General features: G+C 44.1%; 2 protein-coding genes across 4 annotated transcripts in view; both read left to right on the forward strand.

Annotated features, from left to right (window-relative positions):
* The window catches only part of DAG1 (dystroglycan 1), a 125128-nt gene that overhangs the window by 30567 nt on the left and 76336 nt on the right, over positions 1–18225 (forward strand). The window lies entirely within an intron of this gene.
* Positions 1887–3279, forward strand: LOC127053873 (60S ribosomal protein L3-like). The gene is made up of 2 exons (XM_050959231.1): positions 1887–2245; positions 3171–3279. Exons 1-2 carry the CDS (start codon positions 1914–1916, stop codon positions 3277–3279), a joined length of 441 nt encoding a protein of 146 aa, XP_050815188.1. The 5' UTR covers positions 1887–1913.

The following is an 18225-nucleotide window of genomic DNA, read 5'->3' on the forward strand; positions in this document are numbered from 1 at the left end:
TAATCACTTACTCTGGATTTGTTAATGAACAAAAGTGATTTTAATAAGTATAAAAAGTAGGATTTAAGTGGTTTCAAGTGACAGATAGAACACTTTATTTGGGGTTTGGATCCCATTCGGAGCTGGGTGTCTGGGTGCTAGAGACAGGAGTACTTGCTGAGCTGTTTTCAGTTAACTCTGCAGCTTTGGGGGCATAATTCAGACCCTGGGTCTGTGTTGCAGCAGACTAGCGTGTCTATCTCAACAGGACAGGGTTCTGGAGTCCCAAGCAGGGAAAGAAAACGCTCAGATAGTTTCAGCAAATCAAGTGACAGTCCCAAGGTTGGTCTCTGTGACCGAACCCGTCACTGTGGTGAATTTTCCATCCTTAGAGGTTTTTAAGGCCCGGCTTGACAAAGTCCTGACTGGGATGATTTAGTTGGGGTTGGTCCTTCTTTGAGCATGGGGTTGGATTAGAGGAGCTCCTGAGGTTTTTTCCAAATCTTCTATGATGTAACCCCATGCTCTGGGTGGCCCTAAGTCTGCTTGCTGGAAGCTGGGAATGGGCAACAGGGGCTGGATCACTCTGATTGCCAACCCTAATCTTGTGTGATTCTTCTATGATTCTGTGAGCTCCCAGTGCAATGCTGTGGCAAAAAGGGCTAATGCAATTGTAGGATGTAATAACGGGGGAAGGTAGTAGGAGCAAGGAGAGGTGATTTTACTCTGCATATGGCATTGTGTGCAACCAATACTGTAATTCTGTGTACTGTTCTGGTGTTCACATCTTCAAAGGATGTTGAGAACTACAGAGATAATGAGTGAGCCTGATAGGTCTGGGCTATGAGCTGGGATCTAGTGTGGGCTTGGGAAGTTAACAGCTTTTCTGATATGCTGCTGCATTTCTCACCTAAATTAGAATTCCCTGAAGTTACTGATCTTGCTTTTAATTTTAGCCTAGATTTAGCTGAACTTTAGAGCAGGAATGTGGGAGTCAGAGGAAAACAACCTTTGTAGCTGGACAGATGCACTGCTGTGACTATCATGGAGTCAGGACACTCCATGAGAAACATACCTCTGCATGGGTATGTTAAAATCTTGTTAGAGCATTGTTGATCACTCAGCTCTGATACTATAAATGTTTAGGAGAATGTCAGATTGAAGAGAGTGTTTCTTATCACTGTCGGGAGTTCCTTCTAGGCACATAACAAATGGGCTAGGAATCTCTAATGGGAGGGGTAACTTTGTCCTGAGGGTTTTCCTTTGTTGTTGTGAGTGGCAAGGTTGCTTGAGCATGTTCATGTGCATTTTGTGTGCTGGACTGTGCTGTGGTGGCTGTTTGCTGGCATTTTAGCCCAGGCACGTTTTTAGTGCACCTTAAGTAAATGCCAGTGTTAGGTAAATAAAGCAAGTCCTCACTCACCTCTCCAGCACCCGAGTTCGTGCGGAGTTGGTATGGGGCACACAATTCTGTCAGAGACCAGACACCAATGCGTTGATCAACGGGCTCACACTATCCTTAGCTCTAAAAGCTTTAGATTAAGTGTGGCCCCTTTATTAGGGGTGAGCATCAATATTTATACACAGAAGTAAACAAAGTGATTAACAAAAGATAATGGTCATGCATAATCAATCAAGATTTTACAGGAAAAGCAAGTTAACAAGTAAATGCATAGAGATAAAGGCTAATGGCTATTTGAGAAAGGGGGTGTCATGAGTAGTTTGCAGGTCAGTGCTTTGTTCAAAAGGGTTCAGGAAGGATTATGCAGAGACAGCCAGTCTGGGTGTGTTTTGGCTCCCCAAAGTTCACCAAAAGTTTAGACCCAACACCAGCAGTTTTCAGGCTTATTGGAAACTCTCCTCTTGTCCTTTACTACTCTGGCTTATTGGAAACTCTCCTCTTGTCTACTAGTTCGGTGCGGCAGCCAGCCAGGATGTTGCACCGTAAGTTCTCAGCTCCAAGACATGGATCCCTTGGCTTTCTGCCCCGCAAACGCAGCCGTCGACATCGGGGCAAAGTGAAGAGTTTTCCCAAGGATGACCCCAGCAAACCCATCCACCTCACTGCCTTTCTTGGGTACAAGTCTGCCATGACCCACATTGTCCGGGAAGTGGACAGACCTGGATCTAAGGTGAACAAGAAGGAAGTTGTAGAGGCAGTCACTGTGGTAGAGACTCCTCCCATAGTCATTGTGGGCATCGTGGGCTACGTGCAGACTCCACGTGGCCTCCGCACCTTCAAGACCATCTTCGCTGAGCACATCAGGCCATGTCTACATCTAAAATTTTGCAGCGCTGGTTGTTACAGCTGTATTAGTACAGCTGTATAGGGCCAGCACTGCAGAGTGGCCACACTTACAGCAACCAGCGCTGCAAGTGGTGTTAGATGTGGCCACACTGCAGCGCTGTTGGGCGGCTTCAAGGGGGGGTTCGGGGAACGCGAGAGCAAACAGGGAAAGGAGACCAGCTTCGCCGCGGTTTGCTCTCGCGTTCCCCGAACCACCCTGCAAACCGCAGGGAAGGAGACCTGCTTGTTCGGGGGTTCGGGGAACGAGAGAGCAAACCGGGAAAGGAGACCAGCTTCGCTGCGGTTTGCTCTCGCGTTCCCCGAACCACCCTGCAAACCGCAGGGAAGGAGACCTGCTTGCTCGGGGGTTCGGGGAACGAGAGAGCAAACCGGGAAAGGAGACCAGCTTCGCCGCGGTTTGCTCTCGCGTTCCCCGAACCACCCTGCAAACCGCAGGGAAGGAGACCTGCTTGCTCGGGGGTTCGGGGAACGAGAGAGCAAACCGGGAAAGGAGACCAGCTTCGCCGCGGTTTGCTCTCGCGTTCCCGGAACCACCCAGCAAACCTCAGGGAAGGAGACCTGCTTGCTCCGGGTTCGGGGAACGCGAGAGCAAGACGGGGAAGGAGACCAGCTTGATTACCAGAGGCTTCCTCAGGTATGCTGGGATACCTGCTTATTCCACGGAGGTCAAGAAAAGCGCTGGTAAGTGTCTATACTTGATTACCAGCGCTGGATCACCAGCGCTGGATCACCAGCGCTGGATCCTCTACACCCGAGACAAAACGGGAGTACGGCCAGCGCTGCAAACAGGGAGTTGCAGCGCTGGTGGTGCCCTGCAGATGTGTACACCTCCTAAGTTGCAGCGCTGTAACTCCCTCACCAGCGCTGCAACTTTCTGATGTAGACAAGCCCTCAGTGATGAGTGCAAGAGACGCTTCTACAAGAACTGGCACAAGTCCAAGAAGAAGGCCTTCACCAAGTATTGCAAGAAGTGGCAGGATGAGGAGGGCTAAAAGCAGCTAGAGAAGGATTTCAGTAGCATGAAGAAGTACTGCCAGGTTATCTGGGTCATAGCTCACACTCAGATGCATTTGCTTCCGCTGCAGCAGAAGAAGTCTCACCTGATGGAGATCCAAGTGAATGGTGGCAGTGCTATCAGATCTAAGCTGGTAATTAAGCTTAGAGGATTCAGGTGCTAGTATCTCATTTTCTGAACTCTAAGGTTCAGATCTGAGAGGGAATGCTATGACATAAGCTACACTGGCACTTTACAGCGTTGCAACTTTCGCGCTCAGGGGTGTGAAAAAACACCCCCCTGAGCGCTGCAAGATACAGCGCTGTAAAGCCTCAGTGTAATCAGTGCCGCAGCACTGGGAGCGCGGCTCCCAGCGCTGCAAGCTACACCCGTAAGGGATGTGGTTTAAGTGCAGCGCTGGGAGAGCTCTCTCCCAGCGCTGGTGCTCCGACCACACACACACTTCAAAGCGCTGCCGCGGCAGCGCTCCAAAATTTCAAGTGTAGCCATACCCTCAGAGTGTGTACATAAATAGGTTATCATTTTCTTATGGGTCAGGTTGATCTATGTTTGAAAGTTATGTTGTGATTAAATTTACAGAAGTTTTTTTACTACAGATGCTTGTTTTAACTAATGTAGAATCAAGAGGCAGGTGCTACCTTTGGACACCAAAAAAGTTAATTAGATGGGACTTCATAGGAAGGGATTCTTGTTTGGTGTGACTCAATCAAAAAACTAATTTCAAAGTTAATTACCATCTGTGTAGTAAGAAGTCTGCCAAGTTTGCTTTGTCTTCCCATGAGTTTGTTGTGACTGCAACATTATTTAGCACTAGTTTCATCAGTAAACACCCTTTTGGGATGAGTGTTACACTTCTGAAAACTATCCAGCCAAGTAAGAACTTCAGACTTATTTCTAACTTGATTTAAACAGAAACTGCCTTGCTTCTAATATAAGGCGGGGTGGATAAAAATCGATTTAAAAATAAATAAAATCTGATCTCTTATTTAAATTGGATTTTTTATTTAAATTAAATACAGGGTGTGTTAAAAATAAACTTGCTTAAAATTAAATTTGAAATTAAGCAACCTATGTTAAGGCCTAAAGTTACCATAAGCTATTGCAAACATTTAAATTGAATTAAAAAACAACATGCTTGCTACCAAGTTTAAGAGTCAAACCACTTAACTCGTGGTAGTCACTAGCTAACCCTGGAATCTGAGTTTAAATGCTAAACTAGCTTTTGACAGCGCTCCTGCAGGTGCAAAGATACTATTTTCTTCATTTCAGTTTATTCAACTAGTTCAGTTCAGTGACTAGCTCATTCACAGTCAAGAAGCGCTTGTTTTTCCTCTTTCAATCCATGAATAAAAACTTCATGTGAGAGGATGAAATCAAGATTTTAGATGAGAAGGGTGGACATGGTGACCAGAAAGAATCAGTTCAGTTAACTAACTACAATAATACCTCCTCTGTTTAATAAATCAGGTAGTTTTTTAATGTATCCAACACACTTAAGGTAGTTTTACTTACTTAAAAAAAAGCTGGTTTGTGCGTTTAAATTGAATTTGAATTTCTATCCAAATAACTTGACACAAATCATCAGTGAAAATATTAATCTCAGTAAATAAGAAATGCATCATTCGCCATTTTCTAACAATACAAAATATAAAAAATAAAAATCTGCATAGATGTAAGTTAAGTTATATAAATGTGCATAGATGTAGTGTATTCTCCTGGTTAGCAAAAAGAAGCATCAAATTTAGTGTAAATGCTGTATTTAGTTGCAAATCAATATGTTTTAATGATTATCAACCAAGGAGAATAAATAAATCCAGGTTTCCTGCTTGCTTATTTAACTTGTGATTAAAATTGATCTGAATTGCTTTGATGTAAATCAAAGCACCCTTGTTTAATGGGACAGTTACAGTGCCTGACCCTTTGCCCAGAGGAGGAAAACTGAGCCTAAGGCCTTGGCTACACGTGCAAGTTACAGCACAATAAAGTAGCCCTGGGCACCGTAGCTCACTCCCTCTCCACACTGGCAAGGCACGTAAAGCACTCTGACTCCTCAGCTACAGCGATGCCGGTACTCCACCTTGGCGAATGGAATAATGTTTGCTGTGCCCCCGCTGGAGCGCTGCGGCACCATTGTGAATGAGGTGTTGCGTTACTGTGGTGTGATCAGCCTCCGGAAACGTACCATAATCCCCTTAAGTCAAGTGGCCACTCTTGTCGTTGTGAAATCAGCTGCAGAAATGCCCTTTCAAAGCTTTGTTTCGGAGAAGCCAGCTGCTTATCAGCTCCAAGAAAAAGCAAATATTTACTGATTGTTTTGAGTGAGTGAGAGAAAGGCGGGTGTGAGGGGGTCTAAACTTACAAGACAGCATTCTGACACACTCTTAGCACCCGAATAACACACACTCTCTCCCCCCACATACACACAACACACTCCCTGTCACACATACACCTATCTTCCCCCCCCCCCCCATTTGAAAAGCATGTTGCAGTCACTTGTATGCTGGGATAGCTGCCCATAATGCACGGCTCCCAGTGCCGCTGTAAGTGCCGCAAATGTGGCCACGCCAGTGTGCTTGAAGCTGTCAGTGTGGACAGACTGCAGCGCTTTCCCTACTGTGCTCTCCGAAGGTGGGTTTAACTCTCAGCACTCTACATCTGCAGCCATGCCCTAAAAATCCAGCATTTTGACTTTCTTTATGTCTGTACAGCTTGCAGAAGCAAGCTTCCCAGCCTGGGTCAACAAACTGGGGTGGACTTCAGAGCCCAAGCTCCAGCCCCAACTGCAACTTCAAAGTTCTGTCTATACAGCTATTTTTAGAGCATTAGCAGGAGCCCTGCTTGTTCCAGTGTGCCAACTCGGGCTGGGAGGCTCGCTTCTGTGTATGCTGTGTAGACATACCCTTGAGGCAGGCTTGGGATTTCCTAGAAAAACTAACAATTCTCCAGACAAAACACACCACCTGTTTCTGCTGTGCTTTAGGTATTTTTATAGCTAACCTATGAAGCTTTTGTCTGAAAAGTGAAGGTCCTGGGAAGGGAGGAAACCAAACTATTTTTACTGTAACACAAATATGGCTTGCCATGTTTATTTTAGCCTCTGGAGTCACTCAGGCCAGTGTGAAGTTTTTATATTCTCCTACTGTTACAACAATATGCTAAATATATATTATAAAAACACTGGGAAGGAGAAGAAAATCTTTGCCACTCATGGAAGCTGAAGTACTGTGTCCTGTTGTAGTGAAGAGCCCCTGGATGGAGACTGCAGAAGGGATCAGTAGTTAAATGATACTTTTGCATTCTTCTGTATTGTGTGTAGCACTCTCATGTCCCTGGCTCATTAAGGGCTCCTCTGCCAGGCAGCTGGCCTTGATGTCAGTTATGCTTTGTATATGTGCATATATTTGCATTTCCACGATGCACTCCTCCTTGTGGAGAAGGACTGCAGTGATACACTGCAATAGGACTTAAAAATCCATTTGCTAGTGACAAGTAAGTACACTTTCTGTAGTGCATAGAAAAAGGGGGCAGGTTGGCTACCACTTCTGCAGAATTTAAACTTTCACTTCTAAAGTTCCTAGTTCTGGGTTCTAAAGAAAAGTGTCCAAATGTGATCTGATGTAGTGCTGGCTCCCTGAGTCTTCACACATTTCAGCAAAAAGAACGAGGATTACTTGTGGCACCTTGAAGACTAACAAATCTAAGGCCTGGTCTACACTGGGGGAGGGAGGGGGAAATCAATCTAAGATATGCAACTGCAGCTACGAGAATACCTAGCTGAAGTCTAAGTATTTTAGATAGACTTAGATGAACTTTGCGTCCTCGTGGCACAGGATTGACAGCCGCCACTCCCCCGTCGCTCCGCTTCCGCCTCTCACCCTGGTGGAGTTCCAGAGTTGATGGGGAGCGTGTACAGGATCGATGTATCGTGTGTCGTCTAAACGCGATACATCAATCCCCGATAGATCACTACCCGCCGAATCGGCAGGTAGTGTAGACATACCCTAAGAGCATGGCTACACTTGCAGATGTAAAGTGCTATGAGTTAAACCCACCTTCGGAGAGCGCAGTAGGGAAAGCACTGCAGTCTGTTCACACTGACAGCTGCAAGCACACTAGTGTGGCCACATTTGTGGCATTTACAGCGGCATTGGGAGTGGTGCATTATGGGCAGCTATCCCACAGTACACATCTTTCCATTCTGGCGCTGTGGCTTGTGGGAAGGGGGCGTGGAGTGCGGGGCATTCTGGGTCCTGTCCCAACGCCCTATGATTCATTGGTTCGCATCCCAGCATTCCCTTTGCTTCCATCCACATTTGGTGCCATCTTTCAATGTATTTTGTACTGCGCCCTCTGTGTTCCCTTTTAGTCTGCGGAAATGGAGTGCGAACTGCTGAGTATGCTGAAGAGTCTCGCCAGCACGTCACATTTGACAGTCGAGTTATTCCTTATGATCCAAAGTGACAGTGAGAGCTCTGATGATATCGACTCGAGTAATGCATATGACATGAGATTGCTTGTGGAAGTGGATTGGACTGAAGAACTTGTGGATCTAAAGGCGGAGGAGGCCCGGATTTTTTCAAGTCCAGGTTGCAAAAACTGTCAGAAGCCTGCATCCCAAGAAAGGGGGAAAAAACTCATAGACAGTGGTTGTAGACCAAGCTGGATGACCAAGGATCTCAGAGGTGATTAAGAAAAAGCAGAAAGGCTACAAGGCGTGGAAGATGGGAGGGATCAGCAAGGAAAGCTACCTTGTTGAGGTCAGAACATGTAGGGATAAAGTGAGAAAGGCCAAAAGCTATGTAGAGTTGGACCTTGCAAAGGGAATTAAAACCAAGAGTAAAAGGTTCTATAGCCATATAAATAAGAAGAAAACAAAGAAAGAAGTGGGACCGCTAAACACTGAGGATGGAGTGGAGGTTAGGGATAATTTAGTTATGGCCCAATATCTAAACAAATAGTTTGCCTTAGTCTTTAATGAGGCACTTAGGGATAATGGTAGGATGACAAATGGGAATGAGGATATGGAGGTAGCTATTAACCACATCCGAGGTAGAAGTCAAACAGCTTAATGGGACTGAATCGGGGGGCCCAGATAATCTTCATCCAAGAATATTAAAGGAACTGGCGCATGAAATTTCAAGCCCATTAGCAAGAATTTTTAATGAATCTGTAAACTCAGGGGTTGTACCGTATGACTGGAAAATTGCTAACATAGTTCCTATTTTTAAGAAAGGACAAAAAGGTGATCCAGGTAACTATAGGCCTGTTAGTTTGACGTCTGTAGTATGGAAAGTCTTGGAAAAATTTTTGAAGGAGAAAGTAGTCAAGGACATTGAGGTCAGTGGTAATTGGGACAAAATACAACATGGTTTTACAGAAGGTAGATCGTACCAAACCAACCCGATCTCCTTCTTTGGGAAGGTAATAGATTTTTTTAGACAAAGAAAAGGCAGTGGATCTAATTTACTTTGATTTCAGTAAGTCATTTGATATAGTTCCACATGGGGAATTATTAGCTAAACCGGAAAAGATGGGGGTCAATATGAAAATTGAAAAGTGGATAAGGAACTGGTTAAAGAGGAGACTACAACGGTCATACTGAAAGGTGAACTGTTAGGCTGGAAGGAGGTTACTAGTGGAGTTCCTCAAGGATCAGTTTTGGGACCAATCTTATTTAATCTTTTTATTACTGACCTTGGCACAAAAAGTGTGCTAATAAAGTTTGCAGATGACCCAAAGCTGGGAAGTATTGCCAATACAGAGAGGGACTGGGATAGCCTACAGGAAGATCTAGATGACCTTGTAAACTGGAGTAATAGTAATAGGATGAAATTTAATAGCGAAAAGTGCAAGGTCATGCATTTAGGGATTAATAACAAATTTTTTTGTTTTAAACTGGGGACACATCAGTTGGAAGTAACAGGAGGAGGAGGAGGACCTGAGAGTATTGGTTGATCACAGGATGACTGAGCCGCCAACGTGATATGGCTGTGAGAAAAGCTAATGCGGTCTTGAGATGCATCAGGCAAGGTATTTCCAGTAGAGATAAGGAGGTGTTAGTACCGTTATACAAGGCACTGGTGAGACCTCATCTGGAATATTGTGTGCAGTTCTGGTCTCCCATGTTTAAGAAGGATGAATTCAAACTGGAACAGGTACAGAGAAGGGCTACTAGGATGATCTGGGGAATGGAAAACCTGCCATATGAAAGGATACTCAAAGAGCTTGGCTTGTTTAGCCTAACCAAAAGAAGGCTGAGGGGAGATATGATTGTTCTCTATTAATATATCAGGGGGGATAAATACTAGGGAGGGAGAGGAATTTAAGGTCAGTACCAATGTAGACACAAGAACAAATGGATATTAACTGGCCATCAGGAAGTTTAGACTTGAAATTAGCCGAAGGTTTCTAACCATCAGAGGAGTGAAGTTCTGGAACAGCCTTCCAAGGGGAGCAGTGGAGGCGAAAGACATATCTGGCTTCAAGACTAAGCTTGATAAGTTTATGGAGGGGATGGTATGATAGAATAGCCTAATTTTGGCAATTAATTGATCTTTGACTATTAGCGGTAAATATGCCCAATGTCTTATGATGGGACACTAGGCATGGTGGGATCTGAGTTACTACAGAGAATTCTTTCCTGGGTGTCTCGCTAGTGAGTCTTCCAACATGCACAGGATTTAGCTGATCGCCATATTTGGGGTCGGGAAGGAATTTTCCTGCAGGGCAGATTGGCAGAGGTCCTGGGGGTTTTTCGCCTTCCTATGCAGCATGGGGCACGGATCACTTGCTGGAGGATTCTCTGCACCATGAAATCTTTAAACCACAAGTTGAGGACTTCAATAGCTCAGACATAGGTCAGGGGTTTGTTACAGGAGTGGGTGAGTGAGATTCTGTGGCCTGCATTGTGCGGAAGGTCAGACTAGAAGATCATAATGGTCCCTTCTGACCTTGTAGTCTGAGTCTTGTTGGTATACTCAGCCTTCCTGTCTGGAGTGCTGTGCAATGAGTGCTGCACTTCAGGATGCCCATACTGCATGGTGATGGGGATTGAGTGCAGTGGGTATGGGTCATAGTTTTCAGGGTGGTGAAGCTACAGGTGTTGGAGGCAGTTGGTGGCGATAAGAACCCAGATGTTGGGGAAAGTGGGTTGGAGGTGACATGGAGGCACAAGGGAAAGAGTTTTGGGACAAGACCTGTGGGAGGGGAGGTGCATCAGTGCTCCACCTGCATTGCTACAAGTGCCTTTATCAACTCTGCTTGACGCTTCATGATGCTGAGCAACTGCTCTGTGCTTTGGTGTCGGCGATCCGCATTCTACTGGTGGACCCTCCTTTCACTCTCCTGCCACTCCTGCACTTTTTGATTTTCATTACTTGAATGCTGCATTACTTCATGCAACATGTCTTCCTTGCTTCTACGTGGCCTATTTCTGATTCTTTGGAGTCTTTCAGCCGGTGATAACTCGCACGGCTGAGATCTCAAAGTTGCATCTGTAAAGACAAAATGCAACACTTAACAGAGGCGGCATTGTTCACACCAAACAGAGCAAGGATTCCCCTGTACTTAAGGAGGGCAAGCACAGTCTACACAATAGCATAATTTGCCCATCCCAAAAGGTGTGCACGTGACCCAGGGGAGCCCCAAAATGGTGAGTAAGCACAGGGTCAAGTGTGACTGGTTGGGGAGAGCCAACAGCAGCAGGGGGGGCCCTATACTGAATGCTATCCCCACAATTTCCACAGGAGTTCATCCTGGAAGATATCTTGCTGCTGAGTGTGACCTGGGAAGCAAGGGAGGATGTTCTACTGCAGTGTTGCCCAAACTTTTTTGGCCACGGAACACTTTTTAGCCTATTATGGAGCACTGATAATATTATTTTGTAGTCATTTGTTTTTAAAATAAAAAGTTGCATTCTTTATGCTCAAATATATTTTTTTATAAAGCAAAGCAAAAATACAAATTTAAAATAACTTGAACTAGTAATTTCTTAGTGGAAAGCGCGTATAAAGTAGTACAAAAATCAAGTGCAAGAGTCAAAATTAAAAACAGTGTTCTATTTAAAAAAAAACAAACAACCGGTTTTTATATATACACAAACACCAAACAAATTAGAATTTTACTAGGAAAATCTATTTTTATAAAGAGAAATAGAAATTTGGATTTAATGGGATTGGTGTTTCTGCGTTTTTCTATCACAAATTCGCTTAATATTAGGAATAATGCTGGAAAGTTGAATCCTCATGTCAGGCGCAGCATCAAGTCTATTCCTATATTTGCTTTTTGTTGCAGTATAATATGAAAATCCCATCTCTCACAAAATAAGTTGCAGCAAAAGGAAGGAGCACTCAAACTGCACGTTTAGCCACATTAGGGTACTCTTCTGTTAGGATGCTCCAAAAATTATTTAGCGGAAGATCCTTAAACTTTTGTTTCAAATCAGAGTCAGAAGTTAAGTCAATTAGGCTTTCATAATCATGCTCAGTAATGCCAACTGGTTTGGCTGTAATTACAAACGGATTTGGAACCCAAGCATTATCATGAGTAGTTGTAGGAAAATATTCTAATAAAGAGGCCTGCAAATCACGTAAGTGCTGTAAATGGTGCTGGAAATTTCTTCATGGCCTGTAGAATTAATTTCAGTCAGAAATTCATGTGCTGTAGGGAAGGAGTCAAAGTTATTCTGTTTTACAGAAGATGCCCAGAATTCCAGTTTTTTTTAATGACAAAATGTTATCTATTGTAGTGTAAATTGTCATATTCTTTCCTTGCAGCGACAGATTAATTTCATTTAATTTTGCAAAAATATCTGCAAGATACGCAAGTCTCACTAGCCACGAGGAATTTCAGTCATTAAAATTTTCATCCTGAATTATCTGAAGTGAAGAATACCAGTAGTTTACTACGAAGCTCAAAAAGCCTCACAAGCACTTTTCTTCTGGATAGCCACCTCACTTCCATATGTAAAAAGCGTTTTGTGCTGACTACCCATTTCCTTGCACAAAATTTTAAATAACCTGGATTGAAGTGGTCGAGATTTGACAAAATTGGTACTTTGTACTGCTTCATCAAGCACAATTTTCAGATATGCTGTTATTTTTAACTGCAAGTGCTTGTCTGTGTAGAACACAATGGCTCTTAGTGCTTTCTCGTGCCACACTTATGATTCGCGTTTACAGCTCCCTTCATCTTCCCAATCATTGCCTGAGCACCGTCAGTACATACATCAATACGTTTTCCCCAACTAATTTAATGCTTTCTGATAAAATTGTTGATGCGGTTGAATATTTCTTCTCCAGTCATGTTGCTTTGCAGGGATTCATATAAGAGCAGATCCCCTTCAATAATATTATTAAATCTATATCAGACAAATACTAGTAGCACAGCAAGTCTTGAAACGTCAGTGGACTCATCTAGCTGCAATGAATGCCCATTGCAAATTTTCAGTTGGCACACTAGCTCTTTTTCTATGTCATCAGCAAGATCTTTAAAACAGTTATTTCACAACTGTTCAGCATCAATTTTTTTTACCAGACTGCTCGCTCTATGTGCATGTTACAGTATCTTTCGCGCAAGGCTTGATAAGCGTTTCTCCAATAGTGTGAGCTTTTCCAGCAAGCGCTATATGGCAATTTATTCGGTAAGATGCTTCTGTTGCATTTTGTTGTCTGTTTTAGCAATTTTAATCATCGAAAGTTTACAATTTCCAAGTGAGTCGCACTGCCTCTTGAAAAAACTCATATCTTTGTCTTTGTCTTCAGCATGCTTGGTTTCCAGATGCCTACAAAGTTTAGCAGGAGCCAATGAACTGTTTGCTAGTATTGTGTTGCACACGACGCACTGCACATGATGAACATCTTTATTTCCAACACACGTAAAACTGAAAGACAAATAACTTTCATCATACTTTCATTTCAGTCTTTTAACACCTGCTTCTTCTTTTTTGATATACTTCGGTGGAAATTCTTTCACCTTGGATAACTCACTAGTACTAACAGATTTTTCGGTAACAAAAGACTGTGATTATTCATCCTCATTTTGAAGTGTCACAATATTTTGCTCGTTTATTTCGGCCATAGTTGGAGTACCAAAAGAGCTTGCTTTTCATTTCAAAATTCCTTCTTTTAGTCACAAATCCATGGTGATTAGGTTTAGTCACAATATTTAGAAATACTGATTTTTGTCAAATTTTGTTTGTCACCAATATTTTTATTGTTTCGAGTGAAGCTAGTTTAGTTGTGCTTATTGCGCACACGGTAAAGACCCACAGGTTTGAATGTATTGCTTGAATGTTATATTCAACTTGGCATAAAGAGAACGATGTGTGCATACAACTGTAGTTCGCGCAGCCTCGAGCGGAAGGGGTACGATGTCACTAACTGAAGCGTGCCCAAAAGGGGTAGACGTCAACGTGCTTGTGTGCCATGTTCAATTTATGCCATGATATTCAATACGAGATCTATCAATAACTGGAAGAAGAGTTTTATGTTAAATTAGTGTTTCAAAAAGAGTTGTAAACTATGTTTCAGATATGCCAAATTTAAAATTAAAAAAATGTAAAGATCATTTTTTAAAATAACGATTCTTTCACGGAATACCTATTCACATCATGCAGAACACAGTTTGGGAAACACTGTTCTACTGCAATGCGGCTTCCACCCTGGCCCATATGCAGCTTGCCTGTGTGCAGCAATGGTCCCCCTGCCCCTCAGTTGTCCTGACAGGGACAAGGACCCTGTCCACAGTGGCTCTCCTGAATAACCTGCGCATGCACATTGTCAAAGTTCTGGCTGAGACCTTTGAAGAGATCACTGAGGCCGATTACCGTGATGTGAGAGAGCACATCAACACGCTATTCCACATCTAGGCATGCATGCAGGGCAGCCCTAACCCTCCTCACCCCAAGAGCCCATACCAAATAACTTCCTTCCCAAAAATAAAAGCTGCCTACCAGGAACCTCCTCTGGTGTTTGTCCTTCCCCAAGTACCGGCTGCCGTGACTGGCTACCTTCTTTCTGTCTTGAGAACAGCTCTTGACTGCATGCATCTAGGGATTTGAGGGTGTCTTCCTCCGCATCAGCACCCTTGCTCCTGCTTTGCTGCTGCTCCTCCTCCTGCCTTGTTGCTCTGGGCTCTGAAGTGTCCATAGTGGTCCCCGGAGTGGAAGGGGGGTCGCCCCCAAGTATTGCCTCCAGCTCTTTATACAAATGGCAGGTCGCGGGGGCAGCACCGGAGCAGCGGTTTTCCTCACAAGCTTTGTTTTAGACATATTCCGCATCTCCTTCACTTTAATCCTGCACTGCAGTGTGTCCCAGTCATGGCTCTTTTCCATCATATCCTTTTATATCTACCCGAAGGTATTGTAATTCCTATGGCTGGAGCGCATCTGGGACTGGACAGCTTCCTCCCCCCAAACACTGAGGTCCAGAAACTCGCCATACTGGGAGCTCCATACTGGGGCTCGCCTGGCGTGTGGAGGCATGGTCACCTGGAAAGATTCACTGAGAGCACTCCATGCCTAGCTGAGCAAACAGGAAGAGATTTTTCAAAATTCCCAGAGAATTTAAAGGGCTGGTCTGATGGTTGCTCACCTTTGAGGGCAGGGCAGTGGAGTTCAAACTGATGACCAGAATGGCTAGCACAGGCATTGTGGGACACTTCTAGAGGCTGATCAGAGCGTACTATAGGACCAGGGCATCCACACTGACGCCATGGCGCTCCAGTGTGGCCGCAGCAAACGTTATTCCATTTGCCGAGGTGAAGTACCAGCAGTGCTTTAGCCATGGAGTCAGAGCGCTATACGTGCCTTGCCAGCGTGGATGGGTATTGAGCTAGGTAGGTGCTTGTTTAAAAAGGTGGGAGGGATAGCCCAGTGGTTTGAACATTGGCCTTCTAAACCCAGGGTTGTCAGTTCAATTCTTGAGAGGGTCATTTAGGGAACTGAGATAAAAATCTGTCTGGGGATTGGTCCTGCTTTGAGCAGGGAGTTGGACTAGATGACCTCCCGAGATCCTTCCAACCCTGATTTTCTATGATTCTGGTGCGCCCAGGCTCTCTTATTGCGCTGTAACTCACAAGTGTAGCCAAGGCCTACAGTGCCACAAGTACTCCTTGTTCTTTTTGCTGATACAGACTATCAGGGCTACCACTCTGGAACCTGACACATTTCAGTGTCTCTGCTGCAGCTTAGAGCTTTGCCAGACAACAGGAGAGTTAATCCATTTAACTGCTACTATTGAGAACCCTGTAGGCAGTGTGACTATCAAGTCAGTTTTACCCTGCTGCTTGGCTAAGTCGGGAGGACTGAGAAACAGATCTCCTGGATATTGCCTTTGGATATCACCAGTTGGGAATTTTCCTTCATGTGTATTGCCCTGGCAAGTGGTATCTTGTAAATTTAAGGCTTACGCTGCCTCTCTCAAATGCTCTCCAAATTTCCTTTTAACACTTTGATCCTGGCAACTACAGATCTGCAGTTAATATTGCAGTAGTGCCGAGGGACCCATAGATTCAGGACTTCACTGTGCTAGGCGCTTTACAGATATGTAACAGAGATGGTCCCTGCCCCATGGAGCTTACAGTCTAAATTGCATTGTTGCAAGATGAACCATCAACCCCAACTAATGTTAGGTCTGTGCAGAACATTTCTTCATGGAAGAAACGAGATGTGAGCAGACTGAGGCTATGTCTGCAGTACAGCCTATGTTTGCAAACCTTAGGGGTGTGAATAGTCTCCTGCTGACATAGCTTCTGCCGTTTGCAGAGGTGGATTTTTTATGCTGATGGGAGAGCTGTAACAATGCTGCCGTTGGTGGGACACAACTGAAAGTATCAATTCAGGACAAATTGCTTAGAGCAGGGCAGTCACAGCCCAAGGCTAGGTGTCCTTTATTATTAAGGCATGCCAAACCAGCCAAACAGAGAAGACTTCAGTTTTACCCACTGACTAACCATAAGTCATACAAGCAATTCCCTTAGACACTCCAGTTTCCCAGTATCACCAGCAGTGCCACTCGTCATGGGGATGACTGGTCATGAAATAACCCAGTAAAAGAAATTAGTTCTCCTGATCCCAAAGGACCAAGCTGCAGACCCAGGTCAAATGATAACTTAGATTTTAACCAAAATACATGCTTATAGCCAATTCTTATTAACTAAAATTTTATTAAGAGGGAGAGAGAGAGTTGGTTGAAAGATCAATATACATACAGAAGCAGCAAAGAGTCCTGAGACTTGAGTTCAATTTCTTGAGGTCCAGTTACATAGCAGAGATGGTGAGTTTGTAGTTGCCAACAGTTTTTAGAAATAGTCCAGAGGTTATAGTCCAATATCTATATTCAGGGTGACTCCAGTCGGTGTCTGGGAGTCTCAATGAAACCCAAAGTGATCTGAGATGAAGAAGAATCGTGTCCCAGGGCTTTTATACATTTCCAGCAGCCTCTTGGCCTGAGGAAACAATAGACTTACCTTTCAGTCTCCCAAACATCATCATGGCAATTAGCATAGGGTAATTTATCCATTAAACAGTTCAGAAACAGGTTACCTCAACCTTCAAAGAGACACAGAGACAATAATACTATTTCACTCAAGTGTCTTCCTACATGTTAATACTCCTTTTTTTGATCTTTGAATCAGTCATAATAATAGACAAAACTTGTTTGCTTACATCTCAAGACCTGAGCAAACAGCTACCCTGTTATCTCTAACAATGCGGGCTTGCATTTCAAAGCTCTATTCATTCACATATCTTCCTAACAAGTCTTTAAAAGTTCTGCCATGGATCATGTCAGTCTGCGAGTTAATTTAACTCTTTTTGGCCCTGTCACCTTTCAATAAGATGATATATTACACTTAACCTCACAGGAGAGATCTCACCTGTGGGCATAGAGCATCTTCACCAGATGCACTGCTGTCTTGGTGCAGCTGCAGCGCTGTGTGTAGACATAGCCTGATGTGTGCACCTAGATTTTTATTCTTGTGCCTTTAATACTAGCCTAGAGCTTGAAGAGCAGAGATTTTGTGGTGACGATTGCAGGACTGGAAGTCTTTCAGCTTGGTTAACCTGTGTGCAGTTGACTCAGAAGCCTGTCCTTCAGAAATGTGTAAGGCTACCAGGCTCCAAGTGTTTGTTCGAGCAACAGATTAGATTAAAATTTATGGTTGGCTCCAAATAAATGTGCTGTGTTTTGGATTAAGGAGGTCTGGATTTAATTGTAAATATTACTACATATGTAGTGTGAATTGCCTATAGAAACCAACATTCCTAAGGTTAAGATGCATTCATCTGTATCTCTACTTTGCAATAACATAGCAGCATGCATGTAGTGAAGAGCAGAACTTGTTTCGAGCACTCCATTTCCAGTGCGATGGGATAGCCAGCTGGGGAAACTGACCACTGGTGTGGATACTTTGTCTGCTCACAAGTTTACCCCCTCTCATAAGTTTGCATTGCTCTGAGCGATTGAGCCTGTCCACTGCTTTCAGGGATTCTTTGAAGCCTGACCTTATTCAGCATGTGGCGTTTCTTGGGGGCGGGTGAGAATTGTCATGGAGCAGTGGAAGTTGGGTGTCAGCATGAATTGAACAGGGCTGGATTAAGATAATCTGCAATGCTAGATGCTCTTCCACAAAGTGGTTCTGTAGTCTTGACTCCTGCCACAGCCTCTCTTTAGGGTGATGGTAGCAAGGGTCATCAGCACAAACTTCTGTCAGGGAAGCAAGCAAGTCAAAGGCTCCCTGTCTTCAGGTAGATGGGGGTCCAGGCCAGGATTTGGGAAGCTTCAGCTTTCCCCACACACATCCCAGCAGACATCCTCCACTGCCCCAAATAGTCGTGTTCTCTGCTGGAGTGGATGGTGGTTAGCCCCTCATGGCTGCAGCAGTGATGAGTTGGGGTCAGGACAAACTGCGGCCTGAACGGAGA

Source organism: Gopherus flavomarginatus, chromosome 6 (assembly GCF_025201925.1).
Source record: "Gopherus flavomarginatus isolate rGopFla2 chromosome 6, rGopFla2.mat.asm, whole genome shotgun sequence".
Lineage (NCBI taxonomy): Eukaryota > Metazoa > Chordata > Testudines > Testudinidae > Gopherus > Gopherus flavomarginatus.

Coding starts and splice junctions, on each gene's coding strand:
- LOC127053873 (XM_050959231.1), top strand. CDS start 1,914: ATGTTGCACCGTAAGTTCTCAGCTCCAAGACATGGATCCCTTGGCTTT. Junction 2,246..3,170: donor ATCTTCGCTGAGCACATCAG/GCCATGTCTACA, acceptor TTTCTGATGTAG/ACAAGCCCTCAGTGATGAGT.